General features: G+C 41.7%; 1 protein-coding gene across 1 annotated transcript in view; it reads left to right on the top strand.

The window, feature by feature from the left end:
* The window catches only part of LOC311122512 (receptor-type tyrosine-protein phosphatase U-like), a 241,492-nt gene that overhangs the window by 82,525 nt on the left and 133,495 nt on the right, over positions 1-25,472 (top strand). Inside the window, exons 3-4 of the mRNA XM_084158074.1 lie at positions 20,302-20,383; positions 23,282-23,397. Of these exons, the coding sequence (XP_084014200.1) occupies positions 20,302-20,383; positions 23,282-23,397 (198 nt within the window). The remainder of the gene's footprint in view (positions 1-20,301; positions 20,384-23,281; positions 23,398-25,472) is intronic.

Genomic DNA, 25,472 nt, shown 5'->3' with positions numbered 1-25,472 from the left:
AGAGAATGAAGCCAGAATTTTTAATTTGTCATTCCACACTTTAGACAATGTTTTATGCTTACAGCACATAAACATTGAGAATGTGCTGCTATCCAAAACAGCCTCTATCCTCCTCCGCTTTGAAGATCATGTTTCTAATCAACAGCCCTGAGAATATGTAATTGTATAAAGTTACTGGGAAGATTTTTTTATGACTTAATCCATTCATCTACTGAGATGCTACTTTTTTAGCACCTATTGTGTTGTGTCCCCTAACATCAGTCGAAGGGACAAGTGGAAAATGGAAGAGCGAGAGAGTGAGATCACTTTGGAATATATTTGATTTGAGATATTTCCCGTCTGCCGTGCTCAGCCATATATTTCACCCCCTTATTGGTGGAGGTGTCTGCGATAGCTGGAACCTTGTTATCAAATATTAAAGATGTTATCGGGCACGCCAGGAATGCCAACTACATCTGGAGCTGTGCTCTCCCCCATCTCCTTCTCTCTCTTCACTATTTTCCCTTTCTCTCCCCTGGTGTGTTCTCTCTCACTGTGTTCCTCCTCGTCTACTGTTTCAAGTTGCAGACCTTTTCTGACAGCCTGGTCTCATAGACTAGACGTAACAAACATATCAAATTAATATGATATGTGACTCGTTTCAGGAAACTAGGTGTATGTCGAGTGTCACTACTTCACAGGAGAGCCATTTGAATGTAAACTTTGTTTTAAAATCAAAATGCGTTTTTTTTGGCAGAAATGCCTTCTGGAACATGTGAACTTTAATGTGCCTTAATAACGAACGTGTATGCCATCTGTAAGTACAAATACAATTGTTAAATTACGAGCCTAGTTGGTTTAGCCATGGAAAAAGACAGGAACCTTCCCGCTAGCCATGATTGGCTGAGATAATGGATGGGCTGAACATGCCGAGTGTTGGTCTCCACTTTCTGGAGGACTGAGTTTTGAAATCAGTGGAAGGCCTGGTGGAATTAGAGTATGATAGCTAAGGAGATGGAGAAAATTCTGGCCTTGATTGCAAATATGTCAAAAGAGAACACACAGAAGACTGTTGTTGTATAAAATACCTGTCTCCGGATTACAATCTTCAAACTAAGGGCAACCATGGCATTCATGACAGAGAGGGAGAAATGTCCATCCATGTATACAGGTAAGATAGTCTAGCTAGCTACATTTTCAGATATTACACATTTCATATTTTGTCAGAAAGTCGTTTTCATTTCAAGTTAAAGCGTAATGTTAGGTAGCTAGCTAACGTTAGGTGTATGATCTGTGTAGTAATATTATTCGTATCTCAGAGCCATTTGCATTGCTAATTATAGCCTAATGTTAGCTAGCTAACATTGAACCTGGTTGGTTAGCTACCTGTAGATTCATGCAGGGTAGTAATGTTATGAGTTGGGATTATGGTTAATTGTTTAGCTAGCTAGCTACATGTCTGAACAAAAGACTCCACTAAGTAACCATTTCAATAGAATGTTCATGATGTCACTGCGACAACTGTCAATAGACGTAGCTGGTAAATTCGCTCTGGCTATCTACTCCGATTTCAAAGCACTCTCGTCTGAGTGTGCCAGAGCGCAGAATAACTGACAAATTGATGAACGCTCAACACCCGTTGAATATGGCCGGTGTCAGGAAACGTTGTCAAAAAAACGTAATTAAATTGCTGCCAGCAGCACAGTCACCAACGCTCTGGATAACATAAAAACAGCCTAACCAGCTCTGCTAGGGTGAGTAAAATGGTCAGAGTGAGCTGTTCTCTCATGTGTCTGGAAGTAGCTAGCAAGCTAGCCAACGTTAGCCAGTTAGCTTGGGAGCTTGACTGCTGTTGTTAGGTCAGAATGCTCGGATCAACCCTACTCCTCGGCCAGAACGTCCAGTGTGCGCTCTGAACGCTCCGAGAACGAAGCGCTCTGAATTTACGAGTTTACGAACACCCAGGGCGCACTCTGGCACTCCAGATTGCATTTACGAATACACCCGTAGTATAAACCAGCCTTTAGTCTTGAAATCTTTGGTTGTTTAGTACATGGCCTCACATGTGAATCCTTAAAGAGATGGGCGAGGCTAAGGCTTAAGAGGGTGTAAACAATGCAGAATGGGTGTAGACAAAGAAGAGCTCTCCAGTAGGTTTACCAAAACATTCAAGGACCATTTCCTCAAATGTGAGGTTACAAGTTGATCAACTTTCAAAGCAGAATTACTTACACATTGTTCCTCAACTGTAGTGTATGATATACAATTTTCTAGCTCTGAGTCTCTACTTTTATCCAATGTAAAAAAACATAAGTCTGAATCGAGCCGGTCGGTCACATATGTTACGTTTGGTATGGTTACATAAGACAAAGTTATTTAAGGAAAAAACTGGGTTTAGTTTATTAGGATCCCCATTAGCTACTGCACATGCAGCAGCTACTCTTCCTGGGGTCCACATAAAACATACAAATACATGACAAAGTACAGAACAGTAATAGACAAGAACAACATAAGATATTACATTAAATGTAAAATAATAAATACAAATATAATAAGAACAATTAAAGCTGTGAGTATTTCTGGGTACGTCTCTAAGAGCTTTCCACACCTGGATTGTGCAACGTTTGCCCATAATTTTTTTCAAAATTCTTAAGCTCTGTCAAATTGGTTGTTGATCATTGCTTCACAACCATTTTTAGATTTTCAAGTCGATTTAAGTCAAAACTGTAAGTCAGCCAACTCAATGTCTCCTTGGCAGGTAACTCCAGTGTGTAATGAATACTCGGACAGAGTGGTAAGATCCAATCGCAGAATAGCGATGCTTTATTAGAGTACAGACAAGGGAATAGCTTAACCCTCCTATTATGTTGTGGGTCAATTTGACCCGTTTCCACTTTTGCGTTGTCTAAAATACTAGTTAACCACTCTTTTTCGCCATGAAATTACATGACTTTTCCTCATTTAGGGTCATGAACCTAACTGCAAAATGTGGACACACTGATGTGTTGTGGAATGTCTGTGTACATTTTGTATACAAACATGATGTTGTGGGTCATTTTGACCCGGAGGCTTTCATGTGTATATATATTTGCACAGGTGCAAAACAAAAAAGTGTCTTTGATTTATTTTGTTTTGACTGGTCCTGGTTGCACTTTTAGAATTGTGTTTGGGTTAAAAAGGGCTTTCCCAAGCTTCTCCTCAGTGTGAGAGCAGCAGGTCCCTGACACAGACACTCAAAAATGAGCTCCAAAAGATTTTCAATCAATGAAGTCTTATCACAAATTCTGGACTGTGACAGTGAAAAAGAAGAAGAGGTTTCAGAGACAGAGGATATTTCAGAGATAGAGGACAATGCTGTTGATGATCCAGATTTTGTCTTCATTGAAGAGGATTCAGAGGAGGAGTCTGCCGTACCATCCCCTACATCAGATGAGAGACAGAGCATGCAACAAGCATCATCAAGAGAAGAGAAGACATGGAAGTCTAAAGATGGTCATATTGAATGGTCACCGTCACCACAACGAGGTCAAGGTAGACTCTCAGCTTCCAATGTAATAAAAATGGTTCCAGGACCTACACGATTTGCTGTCACTCGAGTCCATGACATACAATCAGCTTTTGAGCTCTTTTTACCCCAAGCAATAGAGAAGATTGTTCTGGACATGACCAACTTGGAGGGGAGCCGTGTGTTTCAAGAGAACTGGAAGCCACTGGATCGGATTGACTTGCATGCATACATTGGATTGCTCATATTAGCTGGAGTCTACCGGTCAAACGGAGAAGCAACGGCCAGCCTGTGGAATGAAGAGAATGGAAGGCCAATATTTCGGGCAACAATGTCTCTACAAGAATTCCACATAATTTCTCGGGTGATTCGCTTTGATAACCGTGAAACCAGACCGGGTCGACGTGAAAGAGACAAACTAGCTGCAATCAGAGATGTATGGGATAAATGGGTGGAAATTCTACCGTTACTGTACAATCCCAGTCCTCATGTTACAGTTGATGAACGCCTTGTTCCATTCAGAGGACGTTGTCCCTTCAGACAGTATATGCCAAACAAGCCTGCAAAATGTGGCATCAAAATATGGGCAGCATGTGATGCCACATCAAGCTATGCATGGAATATGCAAGTTTACACTGGGAAGCCACCCGGCGGAGTGCCTGAGAAAAACCAGGGGATGCGGGTGGTGCTGGACATGAGTGAAGGGCTGCAAGGTCATAACATCACGTGTGACAACTTCTTCACATCCTACCGCCTTGGTGTTGAACTACAGAAGAGAAAGCTGACCATGGTTGGAACAATCAGAAAAAACAAACCTGAACTTCCCAGTGAGCTTCTGAAAATGCAGGGCAGAACTGTGCATTCCTCTAAATTTGCTTTCTCTGAAAATGCAACTGTTGTTTCATACTGCCCAAAGAAGAACAAGAATGTTCTTGTAATGAGCACAATGCACAAAGATGCATCGCTGAGTGCAAGAGAGGACATCAAGCCACAAATAATACTGGACTACAATTCCACCAAAGGAGGAGTTGACAATTTGGATAAAGTCACAGCAACATATAGTTGTCAGCGCATGACTGCCCGCTGGCCTTTGGTGATTTTCTACAACATTGTGGATGTGTCTGCTTACAATGCCTATGTCCTGTGGACTGAAATCAACCAGCAATGGAATGGTGGCAAATTGTACCGACGCCGGCTTTTCCTAGAGGAGCTCGGCAAAGCTCTCATCACTCCCAAGATCCAGAGGAGAGTCCGGCCTCCTCGGTCGACAGCAGCTGCATCTGCCGTCCAGAAAATTCAAGCTGGAGCATCAACACATGCCTCCAATCAACCAGAAATGGATCCAGTGGATACAGGCAGTGGCAAGAAACGGAAAAGATGCCAGCTCTGCCCCCCTCGACAAGACAGTAAAACAAGCACCACTTGTGTAGAATGCAATAAATACATCTGCAGAAAGCACACACACACATTGTGTTCAACATGTAGAGAGAAAGACTGAAGGGATAATATGGACCAATAGGGGGGGAAAAAACCTACTTGGGGAAACTGAAAAATCTTGTTTGTGAGAAAGGAAATATGTTTAACAAATAGTTCTTAAATATTGTTTAAAAAAAATAAAAAGTATTGTATTTCTTCTTTCTGAAATGTCTGATAAGACAAAATAAAGTTGTTTCTGTTTTTACTTAATTCTTTGACTGTCTTGAGTGTGTTTAAACTGTGCGGGTCAATTTGACCCGTAACATAATGGATGTCATTTTTTTCCAGCAAAGCACAAGGGTTAATCGTGGTCGGGCGGGCTGTGGTCAAAACTGGGCCAGGCAGAGACAGGCAGAGGTACCAAGGGAGCGGGCTTAGTCGTAGTTGAGGTCACAGACACAGGATCAGAGGACGGTAATCACTGGGGTAGACAAGCAGAGGATTAAGCAATTCGGGGAGTCAAACAACAAGGCACAGGTCGGATACACGGGTAATCAAAAACAACAAACTCTCTCTCTCTCTCTCTCTCTCTCTCTCTCTCTCTCTCTCTCTCTCTCTCTCTCTCTCTCTCTCTCTCTCTCTCTCTCTCTCTCTCTCTCTCTCTCTCGGAACAAAACGCTTAGCAAGTCACAATGGAACAATACCTCGCACCGACTGAACTTCTGAGCACACCTTATATCCTACACTAATTACTGACAGGTGTGCTCAGAACTCAGGTGAACCAGATCGAGTCTGATGACTCCCCCTCTCTGTAGATCAGGGAAGTGTCAGACTCTGTCTAGACCCAGCCAACCCCCGATCCCTTACACAGTGTAGATTTGGCCTTGTGTTTTAGGTTATTGTCCTGCTGAAAGGTGAATCCTCTAGGAATCCTCTGTGTCTTTTTTATCCTGAAAAACTACCCAGTCCTTAACGATTACAAGCATACCTATAACATGATACTGCCACCACTATGCTTGAAACTATGGAGAGTGGTACTCAGTAATGTGTTGTATTTGATTTGCCCCAAACATAACACTTCGTAGTCAGGACAAAAAGTGAATTGCTTAGCCACATTTTTTTTGCAGTATTACTTTAGTGCCTTGTTGCAGACAGGATTCCTTTTTTTGGAATATTTGTATTCTGTACAGGCTTCCTTCTTTTCACTCTATCAATTAGGTTAGTATTGTGGAGTAACTATAATGTTGTTGATCCATCCTGAGTTTTCTTCTATCACAGCCATTAAACTCTGTAACTGTTTTAAAGTCACCATTGGCCTCATGATGAAATCCCTGAGCGGTTTCCTTCCTCTCCGGCAACTAAGTTAGGAAGGACTCCTGTATCTTTGTAGTTGTAATTAATAACTTCACAATGCTCAAAGGGATGTTGAATATCTGCTATTTGTTTTACCCATCTACACATAGGTGCCCTTCTTTGCGAGGCATTGCAAAGCCTCACTGGTCTTTGTGGTTGAATCTGTGTTTGAAATTCACTGCTCAACTGAGGAACATTACAGATACAGTAATTTTATGTGTGGGGTACAGAGATGAGGTAGTCATTCAGAAATCATGTTAAACACTATAATTGCACACAGAGTGAGTCCATGCAATGTACAGTGCATTCAGAAAGTATTCAGACCCCTTGAATTTTTCCACATTTTGTTACGTTACAGCCTTATTCTAAAATTGATTAAATAAAAAATGTCCTCATCAATCTGCACACAATACCACATAATGACAAAGTGAAAACAGGTTTTTAGAAATTTCTGCAAATGTATTAAAAATAAAAACAGAAATACCTTATTTACATAAGCATTCAGACCCTTTGCTATGAGACTCAACATTTAGCTCAGGTGCATCCTGTTTCCATTGGTCATCCTTGAGATGTTTCTACAACTTGATTGGAGTCCACCTCTGGTAAATTCAATTGATTGGACATAATTTGGAAAGGCACATACCTGTCTATATAAGGTCCCACAGTTGACAGTGCATTTCAGAGCAAAAACCAAGCCATGAGGTCAAAGGAATTGTCCGTAGAGTTCTGAGACAGGATTGTGTCGAGGCAAAGATCTGGGGAAGGGTACCAAACAATTTCTTCCTAGAGCTGGCCACCTGGCCAAACTGAGAAATCGGGGGAGAAGGGCCTTGGTCAGGGAGGTGACCAAGAAGCCAATGGTCACTCTGACAGAGTTCCAGAGTTCCTCTGTGGAGATGGGAGAACCTTCCAGAAGGACAACCATCTCTGCAGCACTCCACCAATCAGGCCTTTACGGTAGAGTGGCCAGATAGAAGTCACTATTCAGTAAAAGGCACAAGCCATTCCGCTTGGAGTTTGCCAATAGGCACCTAAAGGACTCTCAGACCATGGGAAACAAGATGCTCTGGTCTGATGAAACCAAGATTGAACTCTTTGGCCTGCATGCCAAGCGTCACGTCTGGAGGAAACCTGGCACCATCCCTACGGTGAAGCATGGTGGTGGCAGCATCATGCTGTGGGGATGTTTTTCAGCGGCAGGGACTGGGAGTCTAGTCAGTATCGAGGGAAAGATGAGCGGAGCAAAGTACAGAGAGATATTTGATGAAAACCTGCTCCAAAGTGCTCAGGACCTCAACGACCCTAAGCACACAGCCAAGACAACACAGGAGTGGCTTCGGGACAAGTCTGTGAATGTCCTTGAGTGGCCCAGCCAGAGCCCAGACTTGAACCCTATCGAACATCTCTGGAGAGACCTGAAAATAGCTGTGCAGTGACGCTCCCCATCCAACCTGACAGAGCTTGAGAGGATCTGCAGAGAAGAATGGGAGAAACTACTCAAATGCAGGTGTGCCAGGCTGGTAGCGTCATACCCAAGAAGACTCAAGGCTGTAATCGCTGCCAAGGTGCTTCAACAAAGTACTGAGTAAAGGGTCTGAATACTTACATAAATGTAATATTTCCGTTTTTTTTTTTTTTCTGTTTTTTTTTCTCCAAAAATGTCTAAAAAACTGTTTTTGCTTTGTCATTATGGGGTATTATGTGTAGATTGGTGAGCGGGAAAAAATAATTTAATCAATTTTAGAATAAGGCTGTAATGTAAAAGTGAAGGGGTCTGAATACTTTCCGAATGCACTGTATAATGTGACTTGTTAAGCAAATGTTTACTCCTAAACGTATTTAGGCTTGCCATAACAAAGGGGTTGAATACTTATTGACTCAAGACATTTTAGCTTTTCATTTTTAGTTAATTTGTACACATTTCTAAAAACATAATTCCACTTTGACATTATGGGGTATTGTGTGTAGGCCACTGACCAAAAACTCAATTTAATCAATTTTAAATTCAGGTTGTCACACAACAAAATGTGGAAAAAGTAAAGGGGTGTGAATACTTTCTGAAGGCACTGTACATATTAATATTCTTATATACAGGGCAATTCAATTAGATCTTTAGAAAGAGATATATATATATATATATATATATATATATATATATATATATATATATATATATATATATATATATATAATATAACGCAAACGTCTAGCATCCCAAAGGTTGCATGTTTTACTATCTTCACGGACAACTTTAGCATTTTAGCTCAACTACTTACCAGGGTTGTGGTAAATTCCATTTAAATTCCACTCAATTCAGGAAGTACATGGAAATTCCATTTCCATTTCTCTTTGGAATTTGCTTTACTTTCAGAATTACCTGGAATTAAAATGGAATTGATCCCAACCCTGATACTTACTAGTTTTAGCTACTTTGCAACTACTTAGCATGTTAGCTAAGCCTTCCCCTAACCCTAACCTTAACCCTTTAACTTAACCCTAACCTTAACCCCTAGCCTAGCTAATGTTAGCCACCTTGCCACCTAGCTAATGTTAGCCACAACAACTTGAAATGTGTAACATATCATACATTTCAAAAATCCGGAACATATTGTACAAATTGCAATTCATAACATATTGTACGGATTGCATTTCATAACATATCATACAATTGTAATTTGTAACATATCATATGAAATGGATGATGGACATCCACATATGAATACATACCATACGAAACATAACATATCATACTAATTGGAGTGTCCCGTTTCTTTCTTTTACTATCTTACGTCTACCCTTGGGGCCAGGTTGTTTCTGAAGTTCCCCATCGCCACCACAATTGCCCATTGCTTTCATAAGCAGGGAGGAAAGGAACATAGTGGGAGGGATTTCTATAAAAAGCACACTCGTATGGATCATTGGGCAGGAATGAGGACTCATGTCTACATGCCTTTTTCTTGATCTGTTGTCTTTCATTGATATATTCTGTTTGTACAAGGAATGTATTGGTTTATATGAAAGGATGGAGTGGGGGTGAGAACGACAGATCAAAGGGTAGGAAAATAATGACCTTATCAGAACAAAAATAAATGAATGATTTGGCTATGTCTGTCCAATTCCCTTTGTTCTTTCACCACACCCTAGGGACACACATAGCCATGTTGACTCCCTGGCTTTAATTTTTTTATTTTTTATTAACCTTTATTTTAACAGGGAGTCAACACTGAGACCGAGGGTCTCATTTCCAGGTGAGCCCTGTGTACACAATACACATCGAAATGTAAAACTACACATCCATATATATATATATATATATATATATATACACGTTAAAATTCACAGAAATACACAAACCATACACATTCCTCTGTAAAAAGGTCCCCTAACAGACGTTTGAAATGCCCTAGGGGCACCAATTCTTCCAACTTTAAAGTATTTTGGATATCATTCCTCACATAAGGTGCAAAAAAACAAAAGGCAGATCGGCCCAACTCAGTGGAGATCGTAGGGATCTCCAGAGTTATCCACCCTGAGACTGAGTCCTGTAGTCCGTACTTCTGTAGGTTAACAATGAAGAAATATACAGTGGAAGTTTCTGCAAAAGGGCTTTATAAACAAAAAGAGTGTGATTAATCGATCTACGAGACTGCCTGTCTGTTTGTCTGTCTGTCTTAAGTTTTACCAGGGACTGTAGATGTCTTGCCCTCTCCCCCTCTGTCTGCCCCTCTCTAATAATAATAATAATAATATGCCATTTAGCAGACGCTTTTATCCAAAGCAACTTACAGTCATGCGTGCATACATTTTTTTTGTGTATGGGTGGTCCCGGGGATAGAACCCACTACCTTGGCGTTACAAGCGCCGTGCTCTACCAGTTGAGCTACAGAGGACCACATGGAAAGACACATATTTTTCCTTAGGTAACCTGGGCATATGTACCTTACCATGTGACATTTAATCTGTGAGAATTTAAGGAGCAATTATCTTTCCCTGACTGGGTCTAATGGTGAGTGCAAGGCCTTGGCATCTAAATGCCAGCTCCCGACCAAAACGGAAGGGGTGGAGGCTGGTATTTTTATAGTTCCAAATAAATTGTCTCTTGATTTGTATATATTACAACTGCTTCTAAAAGTCTGGCATTCCAGCGTTATTTAATGTGCTCTTTTTTATTTCAGTCATAAATCACTGCATGCCCAGACATTTATTTTCCCCAAAAACATTTTTTTCTCAAAGTAAAGCAACCTCTGATTATAATAAACGATGCACATATGTAAAGTTTAATTGGTAAAGTGGTCCTCAGTAAAAACTATAGACTGTTGTTTATTGAAACAAATGTTTTGAATGTCTCCCTCTTTATATAACCTGCAGCTCTAATGGCCGAGACAATTAAAGATTAGCCTGCAATCAATCTCTCATTGAGTGCTTTAGCTCGGCAGAGAATAATTACACCTTCGATTGAACTGTGAAGGTATTTCTAAGTTGTCTACCGTAAGTCTGATCCATCTGCTTCTGATTTATTTCAACCTTCCCCCCCAAAAGGCTACTCTTCTACTCCAGCTTGGGCTAAATCTGCGTTTACACAGGCAGCCCAATTCGGATCTTTTTTTCAGTCATTGGTCTTTTGACCAATCAGATCAGCTCTGAAAAAGATCTGAAGTGAAAAAAAATCTGATGTGATTGGTCGAAAGACCAATTAGTGGGAAAAATATCAGAATTGGGCTGCTCTTATCCAGAGCGACCTACAACCCCCATTCTGTCTCACCTCAGCAGAGGTTCTGTTGTCTTTACATCCTGTTGGTCAGATATCTGATTGGAGGTTAACTTTACAGTAATACTATACTACTATATCCAAACATGGTCAAATGGTTATAAAAGGATCTTAGCTTCATTGTCTCTTTCTCTTTATTTGTTCCTGACCTTCTCTCTCTCTCTCTCTCTCTCTCTCTATCTCTCTCTCTCTCTCTCTCTCTCTCTCTCTCTCTCTCTCTCTATCTCTCTCTCTCTCTCTCTCTCTCTCTCTCTCTCTCTCTCTCTCTCTCTCTCTCTCTCTCTCTCTCTCTCTCTCTCTCTCTCTCTCTCTCTCTCTCTCTCCTCCCCATGGACTCCTGGGGCACGACCTTTCAGGCTATGACTTCTCTATCTCTATCTTTGCTCATGCCTAGAATACGGTCTTGTAATGCTAGTATTGCCTTGTAGGCTTTATGTGAATCCATTCATTTTACAATGATACCCCTTTCCTGCAGTCAAATTACCAAATCACACTCTAGTGGCCTCAAGGATGGAATGTTAATATCTTTAATAATTTCATAATTAATAAAATAAATAATAAAAAAAAAACACTGAAAATCTGTTGTTTCTATGTCAAACGGTTTTGTTATATTTCAGACTTCTGTGAGGTATATAAAGTGTAATATTGGAATGCAAACTCAAAATTGAATACATTTCAACTCTATATCTGACATGGTACAGGTGTTATTTTTTTTAAAAGACCATAACCATGTGTGTGATGTGTATACTTTTGTTTCAAAGTAGATTTGTTTAAGACTACCTAGAAACACTCTGTGTGACCCTGTTTAGCCCACTGCAGTAAAATGTTAAATATCTGCTTTTGATATAGACAATTCTTAGACCTTTCTTGACCTTTCTATTACTGTAACTCAACTATAGTTTATTGCATATTGCTAAATCATATTTATGGAGTCAGATATTCAGTTTAATAGACTAATTGCAGAGTTTTGTTAAATGCTGGACGACCTCTGCCATCTCACCAACTGTTATCATCAGCAGCTCTATGGTGAAAAACATCTCAGTTCCCGGGACAAAAACCTAGTGCTATCCTGGGGCTCAGATACAGGACATTACTAGGCTGTTTCCTACCATTTTACACCAGTACACAGGGGCTGTGACATTAGGATGGCTAGCTCGGTACGGCTGAAACAGGATTTTAAAGAACTGATTGAAACTCTGAAAGACTCCAACAAGCGTCCCATTATTTCAGGCTCAGTGCCATCACGGAGTCGTGGCAGCAAAAGATTCAGTAGGTTGATGGCACTACACGACTGGTTACAAATCTACTGTAGCTCTGTTGGAATTGCTTTTGTGGATAACTTTGACACCTTTTAGTAACATAAGATGCTCTACAGAGAGGATGGGGTCCATCCAAATCATCTTGGTTTCTGGACCCTGTCCTTGCATTTCAAGAATGTGCTGAGACATTGACTTATCGACACCCAAATCCCGTTTAAGTAATCCTAACCATAAATTATCAGCATTATCATCATACTGCTGGCCCGCAACAGGTAACCATCATTGACTCTTGTTTTAGCCCACGTCCTCGCTCGTATTAGAAACTCTGTCTGATCTGAAATCCCGCAGCATTGGACTGATTCATGTAAATGCCAGAAGTTTGATTGACTTTATTATAACTCTGGTCTCTCAAACCAACGTGGACATTCTGGTAATATCTGAAACTTGGCTAAATAAGACTGTGCCGAATACTGATGTGTCTCCTGACTGGTTATAATGTTTTTAGATCGGACAGAGTTGGCAGAGGTGTCTCCATATTTACAAAGGACAACTTAAATGTTTCTGTATCTCTCACTACTTCTCGTCCCTAAGCAACTTCAATGCCTAGTCCTTAATGTGTGCCTTGGTAATAATGCACAACTCTAACTATGCTAAATCAGGGTGATCTTAATCTGGATTGGTTGATGCCAGCTTCTTATAGGCTGAAAGATATCTGCATTGAGCTAAATCTAACTCCGCTGATAACCGAACCAACCCACCCCAACTTTAAACACCCTGAAAAATCTACTTGTTTAGATATTATTTTGACAAATGCCCCTCATAAGTATACAGCCAATGGATTTTTTTAATATGAGGTCAGTAACCATTGTCCAGTTCCATGCATAAGAGATGCAAAGCTACCTAAATCTCACCCTCACATTATTACAAAGATAAGTTATAGGAATTTCAATGAGCAACAATTCAAGACAAAGGAGATGATTGTGGACTATAGGAAAAGGAGGGCCGAACACGCCCCCATTCACATCGACGGGGCTGTAGTGGAGCGGGTCGAGAGTTTCAAGTTCCTTGGGGTCCACATCACCAACAAACTATCATGGTCCAAACACACCAAGAAAGTCGTGAAGAGGGCACGACAATGCCTTTTCCCCCTCAGGAGACTGAAAAGATTTGGCATGGGTCCCCAGATCCTCAAAAAGTTATACAGCTGCACCATCGAGAGCATCCTGACCGGTTGCATCACTGCCTGGTATGGCAACTGCTCGGCATCCGACCGTAAGGCGCTACAGAGGGTAGTGTGTACAGCCCAGTACATCACTGGGGCAAAGCCATCCAGGACCTATATACTTCTTGAACCGTGTATCTGAGAATGGTGGGAATCCAGCTGCCTTCTGGAAGGTAGTCAAATCTCTGGAAAAAAAAAACCACCCCCTCATTACCCCAGCAGGTTATGACAGCCTCTGGTCCCATAACAGATAAGATGGACATTTGTGGTGCTTTTAATAACCACTTTGCGTCAGCGGGCCACCTATTTTATAAAATAGCTTCTAAAAACTCTGATTCCAGTAGAGGGAGACCTTTACTCACCTCGAGCCAGGTTGCAGAGAACGTTACATTCCCAGATACACATTTCTCATTTTCATTGAAGATCAATCCCTTTTTGCTGCAGCTTTCTTTCCCACTAATTGCAGAATCATTAACCTATTTATTTTTGTTTTTTTTACTTGAGAATTGTTTCTCGGGATATCCCTAAGATCTGGAAAATGGCATACAAAGGCGGAGATCCTTTTGACTTGGATAACTACCGTCCAATTTCCAAACTATCTTGCCTTGCCAAAGAGTCTCTGGCCAACTCTCATCTTAGAACTTTTTTAACTTCTCATTTTATTCTTAATGAGCACCAATCTGGTATTAGAACTGGACATAGCACTCTGTTTCAGCGGTTACACTTGTCTTAAATGATGTGCTATAATGTTTAGACCATAGAAATCATTGTGCTGCCTTATTTATTGAGATTTCGAAGGCGTTTGATAGGGTTGACCATTTCTTACTTGTTCAAAGGTTGTCTGAAATAGGCCTAGATCAGGTATCTTGCAATTGGTTCAAGAACTACAGTGCCTTGCAAAAGTATTCATCCCCCATGGTGTTTTTCCTATTTTGTTGCATTACAACCTGTAATTTAAATGGATTTTTATTTGGATTTCATGTAATGGACATACACAAAATAGTCTAAATCGGTGAAGTGAAATGAAAAAAATTACTTGTTTAAAAAAATTCTCAAAAATAAATAACGGAAAAGTGGTGCGTGCATATGTATTTACCCCATTTGCTATGAAGTCCCTAAACAAGATATTGTGCAACCAATTATCTTCAGAAGTCACATAATTAGTTAAATAAAGTCCACCTGTGTGCAATCTAAGTGTCACATGATCTGTCACATGATCTCAGTATATATAGACCTGTTCTGAAAGGCCCCAGAGTCTGCAACACGCTAAGCAAGGGGCACCACCAAGCAAGTGGCACCATGAAGACCAAGGAGCTCTCCAAACAGGTCAGGGACAAAATTATGGAGAAGTACAGATCAGGGTTGGGTTATAAAATAATATCCAAAACTTTGAACATCCCACGGAGCACCATTAATCCATTATTAAAAAATTGAAAGAATATGGCACCACAACAAACCTGCCAAGAGCGGGCCGCCCACTAAAACTCACGGACCAGGTAAAGGAGGGCATTAATCAGAGAGGCAACAAAGAGACCAAAGATAACCCTGAAGGAGCTGCAAAGCTCCACAGCTGAGATTGGAGTATCTGTCCATAGGACCACTTTAAGCCGTACACTCCACAGAGCTGAGCTTTACGGAAGAGTGGCCAGAAAAAAGTCATTGCTTAAAGAAAAAAATAAGCAAACACATTTGGTGTTCACCAAAAGGCATGTGGGAGACTCCCCAAACATATGGAAGAAGGTACTCTGGTCAGATGAGACTAAAATTGAGCTTTTTGGCCATCAAGGTAAACGCTATGTCTGGCGCAATCCCAATAGTTATGCACGCTCAAGTTTTCTGTTTTTTTGTCTTATTTTTGTTTGTTTCACAATAAAAAATATTTTGCAGCTTCAAAAGGGTAGGCATGTTATTTAAATCATATGATACAAACCCCCCCCCCAAAATTCATCCATTTTAATTCCAGGTTGTAAGGCAACAAAATAGGAAAAATGCCAAGGGGGGTGAATACTTTCACAAGCTACTCTATCTAACAGACAGGATACATTGTGTGCTTACTGACGGAATTAAATCTAGTTTCCTCAATATTACGAAAGGTGTGCCGCAACAGTCGATTTTGGGCCCTGCTCTCTTCACTATTTATCTAAATAATCTACACGGATGATATAGTTATTTACTCCGGTGCCCCCTCAGTACAGCAGGCCATTCATGACCTTCAGCATTGTTTTGACTCAATTCAAAAATTGCTTACTGAACTTAAACTAGTGCTAAATGCTAATAAAACCAAATTTATGTTGTTCTCTAGGTCTCGTAATATTGACCCTGAGGACCTGCATATTTGCACATTGAAAAGAGCCCAAATTGAGCAACTTCCCCCTTTTAAGTACTTGGGTATTTGGATTGACGATAAGCTCTCTTTTACAACATACATTGAAAAACTGACAGAAAAGCTATGAATTAAGATTGGTTTATTTTATAGAAATAAATCCTGCCTCACTTTGGAAAGTAGAAATAAGATTGCTCAAGCAACGCTTCTCCCAGCACTTGATTATAGTGATATAATCTACATGCATGCAGCAGCCTCTGTTTTAAAACCTTTAGATTCAGTCTATCACTCAGCACTGTGTTTCATCACTGGGGACAATTTTCATACACACCAGTGTATTTTGTAGAGTTCTGTTGGCTGGGAGTCTCTGACTACAAGAAGGGCCCAGCATTGGCTGCTTTTTGTATATAAAGTGGTTCTTCAGATACTCCCCCACTACCTCAGCTCACGTATTAATTGGAGATCCAGCAATTTTCAGATCTGCTCTTTGGACTTTTAGTTTTTATGCTCCCAGCTCATGGAATAGCCTTCAGGACAACTTGAAATTAGACACACTGGTCTCCATTGGACAGTTTAGATCAAGTTTAAGGGACGTGATAGGTTTGTTTTGATTAATCTTGTTGTATTTATTGTATTGTATTGATATTATTATCTTACATTGTGTGTATTGAATAGTGTATGTTCATGTTCACATGGCTCCCTTGCAAATGAGACCATGATCTCAATGTTGACCCACCATGTATAAATAAAAGTAAAAAATAAAATTAAAAGTGAGGTATATACTGTATATAGCATACTGTATGTGATAAATATTACCCCACTACAAGACAGACAGACAGACGCACACAATCACGCACGCACACACACACCTTCAGGGTATGGCGCACAAGCCAGCTGTCTGGAAAAGGGAACATTTGAATGAAAACAGCAAATGTTAATGTAATCCTCCCCTCCAAAGCACTGCAGCGTCTTCCAGCTCAGGTTCCAGCTCCGTCCAGGAAGGAAGAGCACAGTCGACTCCAATAGGAGATTAGGTTTTGTGTATGTCCCAGAGCTAGGGCACAGCAGCTAGCCAGACGGCCAGAGCAGGGTCACTTTCCAGCGGAATTAGCCCCAGCCTGTCTCCTCTGCCCACCTCTCCTCTGCCCCCCTGCCTGCCTGACCCCCTGGCTTCCATTCTGTCTGGAGTTCAGCTGACCCCAATCTGAAATCTCCCATCCAGGTCCCCCATGCACGTGTGTATGCCCCACAGGTCACAGCAGGCCAGGGCTGTTGTCAAGACAGTTGTTTGTGAAATCAGAGCTCGCTCTCAAGCCCAATGAGTAGTAGTACATCTCTAAGCCGCCCACTGACTAAGAAAATATGGTATTTTGGGCAGAGGTTGCTAAAGCAAGATTTTAGAGCTGCATCCTAATCCAGTCTAGGAGATTAACATCATGTATCATGGACTTGTGGTGAACAACAAACTGGGCACTTGGCATTACGGCCCTATCTTACAGTAACATGATCTTCCATAAATTCCCAAAGATGATAAGCCTGCCTGACCTCAATACCCTTGAACAAGGGGATAATATAGAGTTGTGGCTGTGTAGACATTAAAATGTTGGACTGACATGTACATTACAACCGGCAAAGGTAGTTCAAGTTACTTCATGTATGCCAAACTGAATAAAGGCTTCTGTCCGGCAGTTATTGTAATAGAGTGGCCCGGGTATTTTGACAAACAATAAGTCAGGGCTGCACTTCGATCATATGTGTGGGCAGGCTACCCTCGATGCTGGGAAAACAAACCTCGCCCCTGTGTCTAATAACTGTCTCACAATTACTGGGGGCAGTGATTTGATATTGATTGGATTTCACTGGAGCCCACAGACCTCCAAATTATTGTACCACAGGATGGGTACGAAAGCCACCTGTCCCCAGAGGCTCATGACCCTTTCCTTGCTGTATTATCTGCTATTATAGCTTTAGAGCTGCCTGTGTCTAGAATGCTGAATGGGGCCCTGTGTCAGGCAGCACATTGCGCCTCCCGATAAAGCCATTATTTCCACAAGTCCTCAGGGGCTTGTAGAGAACTATATAACTTATCCATCTATTCCTCTTTCTCTCTCTCTCTCTCTTTATCTCTCTCTCTCTTTATCTCTCTCTCTCTTTATCTCTCTCTCTCTTTATCTCTCTCTCTTTATCTCTCTCTCTCTTTATCTCTCTCTCTTTATCTCTCTCTCTCTCTCTCTCTCTCTCTCTCTCTCTCTCTCTCTCTCTCTCTCTCTCTCTCTCTCTCTCTCTCTCTATTCAATTCAAATTGCTTTATTGACATGACGTCACAATGTACATATTGCCAAAACATACTTTGGAAATTAAGTGATTCATTTACAATATTAAAATCATTACAATAATAATAATAATCAGGATTGTCAACAGGACAATCAGTAACAACTATAATTAAGGGTAAAAATAACCCTTCATTTATCCTATTGAGTGAAATCTTGTTTTGCAAGTGGGACCCCACACCTGTCTGCAATAAAGTGCAATTGGTTCAATGACATATTCAATTAATTTGAGCCAAAGTTTCAGACGGATTTCAATTTGGAATTTGTTTTTTAATGGCGTAGAATGCCCTGCGTGCTTTCTCTCTCAGTTCATTCACTGCCTCATTTACTGTAGGTGTCCAGTTGAGCTTATTTTTAAACCTAAGTAATAATTATTTTGGGGTTTGCTGGCAGGGTCCAGATCTGGCAGTACTGTTCTAGCAGGTCCAGGCTCTGATGTAGGCCATGTGCTGTCGGTGACAGCAGGCACAGGTCATCTACGAAGAGCAGCTATTTAACCTCTGAATTGTGGAGACTAATACCAGGGACTGAGGATTTTTCTAGAATAGTGGCCAATTCGTTGATGTAAATATTGAAAAGTGCCAGGCTGAGATTTGCAACCCTAGCAAAGGCCCCGGCCCTGGTTAAAGAATGATGTCCTTTTCTTGCCAATTTTGATGCCACACGTATTGCCAGTATTGATTTAATTATGTCATATGTTTTACCCCCATACCACTTTCAATAACTTTGTAGAACAGCCCTGTATGCCAAATAAAATCAAATGCTTTTTGGAAGCATAAATGTTAGTCTTATTTTGGTGGACATGTTTATCTATCAGGGTGTGCAGGGTCTAAATATGAGCGGTTGTGCAATGTTTTGGTATAAGTCCAAATTTGATTTTACTCAAGAGCACTATTGTGCTTATTAAGGAAGTTTAGAACTCTTACATGTACACTGAGTATACAAAACATTAAGGACACCTGCTCTTTCCATGACATAGTCTGAACAGGTGAATCAAGGTGAAAGCTATGATCCCTTGTTGATGTCACTTGTTAAATCCACTTCAATCAGTGTAGATGAAGAGTAGGAGACAGGTTAAAGAAGGATTTTTAAGCCTTGAGACAATTGAGACATGGATTGTGTATGTGTGCCATTCAGAGTGTGAATAATATCTCCCGAGTGGCGCAGTGGTCTAAGGCACTGCATTGCAGTGTTAGCTGTGCCACTAGAGATCCTGGTTCGAATCCAGGCTCTGTCGTAGCTGGCCGTGACCGGGAGACCCATGGGGCGGCGCACAATTGGCCAAGCGTCGTCCAGGGTAGGGGAGGGAATGGCCGGCAGGGATGTAGCTCAGTTGGTAGAGCATGGCGTTTGCAACGCCAGGGTTGTGGGTTCGATTCCCACGGGGGGCCAGTATGAAAAATATAATGTCGCTCTGGCGTCCGCTAAATGACTAAAATGTAAATGTAATAAGCAAGACAAAAGATTTAAGTGCCTTTGAATGGGGTATGGTAGTAGGTGCCAGGCGCACCGGTTTGTGTCAAGAACTGCCACTCTTCTGGGTTTTTCACACTCAACAGTTTCCCGTGGGTATCAACAATGGTCCACCACCCAAAGGACATCCAGCCATCTTGACACAACTGTGGGAAGCATTGGAGTCAACATGGGGCAGCATCCCTGTAGAATGCTTTCGACACCTTGTAGAGTCCATGCCCTGACGAATTGAGACTGTTCTGAAGGAAAGGGGGAGGGGAGGGGGATGCAACTTCAATTTTAGGAAGGTGTTCCTAATGTTTTGTATACTCAGTGTGTAACACTACATAAAACCAGGTTACTGTTTACACAAATGCCTCGGTAATTGTTAGGGTCAAATTTGTCTCCATTCTTAAAGATTTGGATCCTTGGTCCTCTCTCTTTTTTCCCTGACCTATCTTGTGGGTCATTAACTGTGCAATGAATTGTGTAGAGCTTTGTGATAGTAATTAAGACCTCTGCCTCAGAAGGAGGATAGTTTGATTTGATGCAAATGCCTCTTAACATTTTTGAAATGCTTCAAAACGAATGCCAAAGCTTCATTCAATTGTATAAAGGATAACAGCAATCAAATTTGTCTCAATATTTATTCCTCCAAGCTATCTCACTTATTTGTTTTTATTCTACTTCCCAGGTCCTGATCGAAGCAACTGTTTCCAGGGAGCGGCGAGGCTACATTGCCATGGATGACATCATGCTCCTGACCTATCCCTGTTGTGAGTACCATCACCGATGTAGAAGAGGAGGGAGGTGGTTGGGGATTAAGGAGCAGTATAAAATAGAAAAGGTAGAGACTGATACTGTATAGAGAGTGAAATGTAGAGAATTACGTCCATACGATAAAGTGGAGGAGAACGCTAATGGAAGCTTGACCTTTTCATTGGATGATTGCCCTGAGGCCTCTCTCGGCAATGGGGGTCCAGGTTTTATGTGAATGACATTTGCCCAAAACACTCACCATATACACTTGCCTCTTCAGCTCCAGCCACTTTTTAGGAACATTCTCTAGACTGAAACGGTAAAATGTGTATTTTGCAAAAGCTGTTCCTCTAGGAGAAGACCTGTGGTGGTTTTGTCACTAGGTGGTTTCCCCCTGCTGTTATACAGTGGTTAAGGCTGTCTGTGTGTGCACGGTGTACCTGGGATAACACAGGCTTAGTGTGCTATCAGTCCTAGAGGAGTAGAAAAGTCCTTGGAAAAGCAGTAATGACAGTGGCTAACACCCCTGAGCTTAAACCCTGGACAAAGCTTCTCTCTCCCTGTGACATGTTTGCTCCCCGACATACTGCTGATCAACAATGATCTGCCAGCTCACTAATTTGGATTTCGGTTAACAGCTTTAGTCCAGTTAGAATACTCCTCAGCATCCCCCTTCCAACTCCTCAGATGATCCTGCAGGTGAAGAAGCAGGATGTGGAGGTCCTGGGCTGGAGTGGTTACACGTGGTCTGCGGTTGTGAGGCCGGTTGGATGTACTGCCAAATTCTCTAAAACGACGTTGGAGGAGGCTTATGGTAGAGAAATGAACAGTCAATTCTCTGGCAACAGCTCTGGTGGACATTCCTGCAGTCAGCATGCCAATTGCACACTCCCTCAAAACTTGAGACATCTGTGGCATTGTGTTGTGTGTCAAAACTGCACATTTTAGAGTGGCCTTTTATTGTCCCCAGCACAATGTGCACCTGTGTAATGATCATGCTGTTTAATCAGCTTCTTGATATGTCACACCAGTCAGGTGGATGGATTATCTTGGTAAAGGAAAAATGCTCACTAACAGGGATGTAAACAGATTTGTGCACATCATTTTTGAGAAATAAGCTTTTTGTGCATATAGAAAATTTCAGGGATCTTTTATTTCAGCTCATTAAAAATGTTACCAACACTTTACATGTTGCGTTTATATGTTTGTTCAGTATAGTTTCTACTGTATGGTTTTATAGACACCACATGCCATGGAGACCAGAAGTGATTTAAATCAGAGATGCTGACTGTGGTTCCCCGTGTCTCCAAAGGAGAGCAGATGGTATCTTCTACACACCCTCAGTGCTACCATTAAATAATTAAGACTGTCATCAGGACCTGGGCACAGTACTGTCTATGGTGGCACACTGCCAGCCTGCACCATTTGTCACAGGGAAAGGAGACAAAAGCAAAGAGAAAAAAAATCAACGAAAGGAATATGAAGGGGGAAAAAATAAGAAAAGCCACCAAGCTCCTTCCTTCTTGCAAATTCCGGTTGAAACTGCTAAGCACGCTTGACATTTCTGTTGTATTCTCCATAGTCCTAGTCTTTGACTCTGAAACCGGTGTTGCAGTCAAATGAAATATGTATCATGGTGAAGAGTCCCTGGGATGCAATCTGACACATTTACACTACCAAGTTATTTAGTCAACAGAAGGACCTGTTTTTTTTAATCACATTCATTTTTGTGTTTGTTTATGCTGGCTTATAGCTACGATGAATTATGAATTAACTTTAGACGGGGGAGTTGTCCATGGGAAACATGACCACCTGTGGACTACAAACGCAAGAGGCATCCCCGCCTCTCCCCCCTGCATATTTACACAAAGTAGATCAACAACTTGTCTCTCTCTGCCAGAAAGCAACAGTATAATGAAACATTGAACATGGAAGAGCAGGACTTGAAACATCATTCGCCTCTCTCTTTCTGATTTCACTACTACTCCACCACTGGGGTTGCTACGGTAACGTCTCCTGCCTGTCAATCACTTTGATTGACAGGTTGGGTTGTCCTCCATTTTGTGGCGATGAGAGCCTGTGCTGGAGGCTCTAACCCAGTGCTTAGGCTCTGCGGGAAGTCCGTCTCATAGAGCTGTGGAGGAGCAGGAGAGCTCCAGTGTTAATCACAGTGTAGCTGGGTGGGAGGGCTGCTGCTGCACCCATACTCTGACTCACTGCGGCGCTCAATGCATCAAGCTGGGTTCTTATCAGAAGAGTGCTGCTTGTTCTTCATCAGCAACAATGTTATTGAGCCTGATTTCTGAGTTCTCTGGGGTCTGGGGATCTGGCTGAAGGATGTTTACCTAACTTCCAATGACGCCCGTGTTATGGCCTATTGCCACGGTGAAGGGTTGTCGAGAATAGTAGCTGCCAGCAATTAATTTCTAAGTTGTGTATTGGATGACTTCTCTTTGTGGGTTTATTGTAGGACAATAAATGGAGAGAACAAGCAATATGTCAATGAGTCCTTCTCCAACCAGCTGTGAGGTCCTTCATGGGAGAAAATGAGTCTATGATTCGTATCTAATTAAACATGAAAGTTTGAATTACGTTGTTGTATAATGTGAAAAGCTGCCGATGGTGACATTTCATACTTTCACAGTCATACACATCTCTCACTCTGGCAATGAAGCTGGAACAAAGTTCCGATTTCTGATCATTTACTGCAGCTCTTTAGAAATCACAAAATGTATTATAGCTGCATAGCCCTCGAACTGAAGGACATGGGCGTTTTGCCACACATAACAACTTCGTAAAATGTATTTGAAAATAAAAGCATTTCTTTTGTTGGTCTGGCTGGCTGGCATTGTGATTGGCTGACTGTCACGGCACAGCAGTCCTTTGATCTCTGCTCTCTCGCTCTGTTCCTACAGATAAGGCGCCCCACTTCTCCCGGCTGGGGGATGAGGAGGTCAATGCTGGGCAGAATGCCACCTTCCAATGTGTGGCATCGGGCCGGGCATCGGAAGCTGAGAAGTTCCTACTGGAGGTCAGTGGGGATTTGGGTGCACACCTGTAGTATTTATTTTCTTTCAAATACTTTTGAGAGTTTGATTGAGCCTGTCTGGAGTGCCAGGTAGGTGGGTTTGCACTTTTGGGTTCATTTTCAACTATTCAATTGGTTCCATTACGCCAGGCAATCTCAATCAAGCGCAGCTGAAGTATTTGAAAGAAACCAAGTACTATTTGAATGAAGGTCTTTTTGGGAATAACAACATTTTTTAGTTCTACTTGAAGTGTATTTGTAGTCACGCCATTAAAGAGGGAACCTTGAAACGATGGGTCAGTGTCTTTGAATTATAAACATGCTTGTGTTAGTATTCAAATTCAGCAGAGCATTGGGGAAAGTTTTAATGCTACGCTCCAGCCTTGAAGACTCTCCAGACCAGCACCTTTGAAAATATAGTTTGCTCATGAAATCACAGCGCTCTGCTTTCTTCACAGCCTTCTTCCTTTATCCAAAATAGAGGGCTCTGTTTTTAATATCCCTTTTCACACTTGAATGCTTTATTCATGCAACTTCCATCCCTCTGAAGGTCAGGAAGGCCACTAGAGTGTATTTCTGAGTGAATAACATTCATTGGTTTTAAAAACCTCACGTATGCAGGCCTGATGGAAGGTTTCAAAGAGCATTGTGATAGTCTTTTGTTTTCCAGCCTGTCTCTCACAGCAATGACCAGGCAGCCACACATCCACGACTCCTACCACCACCTCTTACAGTATGTGTTAATTACACCATGCAAGCCTTGAGGCGGAAGGCACAACATCGTCTTCAACTTTGAGACCTCAAAGTTCAAGAATTCTAACATCAGAGTGAGAATTATATCAAACAAACCATTTTGTCACATCACAAGGACAAGGACAGATGCCTCTAGTAGGGAGCTGTCATAACAGCACTAGCATTCACAATACCAAACGTCCTCAAGGCCCTTCGAAGCCTGCCTTCCCCAAACAGCATGGGGAGATACATGACTGGGTGTCACGGCTGCCATTTTAGATGAGGTTGCTTCCCTTCCCTGTTGTGTTGTTATTTTCTTTTGATTGTTGCATCTGCTGTGTTTACCAGCAGGGACCCAGTCTCACCAACTCCTGCCAGACTAAACAGATCATTTTGTTAGTGTTCTCAGTAATTCCCTCCAGCCTGATTGTTTACATAATCCGTCTCATGCTTATTTGATAAACCTGATTTCCCTAATATCCTTTCGTGGAGGGAGAAAAAAACAAAACAGATAAAAGAAGTAAGCCGAGGGCAGAGGCCACTGAAGTCTATGATTGAGGGTTTGGTTTGGTTTTGGTATGACCACCAGACCAGACTGGTTGCCACTGCTTGACCCTAATTAGAGTTTGTGTGTTTGTGTGTTTACTTGTGAAAGCTGGGGCTTGTGTGGTCTGCGGCTTTCGGGACTTTACAAACATACACACACGTCCACTGTGGCTTTGGACAGCACAAAGACTTACATACGTCCAGTCATCCAAGCAAACGGAGAAGGGGCCTAGCTCATCCCCGGGCCTATGTGTTCTCTGAGACTGAGCCCGTTTACTCACCAGTTGTTTTTCAAGAAAGAGAGAGGAGGAATGTGTTGATAGGCAAGCCTGCTATTTCACACACTGAGGAATGCCTTGGCCTAAACGTTAGACTAATGTTAGGCTCAAGGTTGCCTGTTGTTGAGACTATAGGCTTGAAGGATACTTGGTGGTGATAATGGAATAGAACAATGTGAGAAATGCCTTGAAGGGTTCAGTGGTATACCTCCTTTCATTCAACAACATCTCTACTGCAGCTTTCTTTCCCAGCACCGGTACTCTCTTTTGTTTTTGTAATTTTTTCTCCTGCGCTCTCTCTCTACCTTTGTCATGCCCACTCCTTCTCCGTGATATATTCTGGCTTTGAAGAGTCATTTTCTCTGTTTAGTTCCCTTTTGCTCTGTACCAAAAAATGAAAGCTTACCCCCCTGCTATTCATCTGCAAGACTACACATTAGAGTGACTAAAGGGTGAAACATTAAGTCCATCAGGCATGCACTTATAGCTACGCATGTGGACTTAAATGTATTGGCTCCATAG

This window comes from Coregonus lavaretus (genome assembly GCF_964263955.1).
Source record: "Coregonus lavaretus genome assembly, chromosome: 3".
Classification (NCBI taxonomy): Eukaryota; Metazoa; Chordata; class Actinopteri; order Salmoniformes; family Salmonidae; genus Coregonus; species Coregonus lavaretus.
Note: the sequence above shows the minus strand (reverse complement) of the source record. Positions and strands in the feature narration are given on the sequence as shown.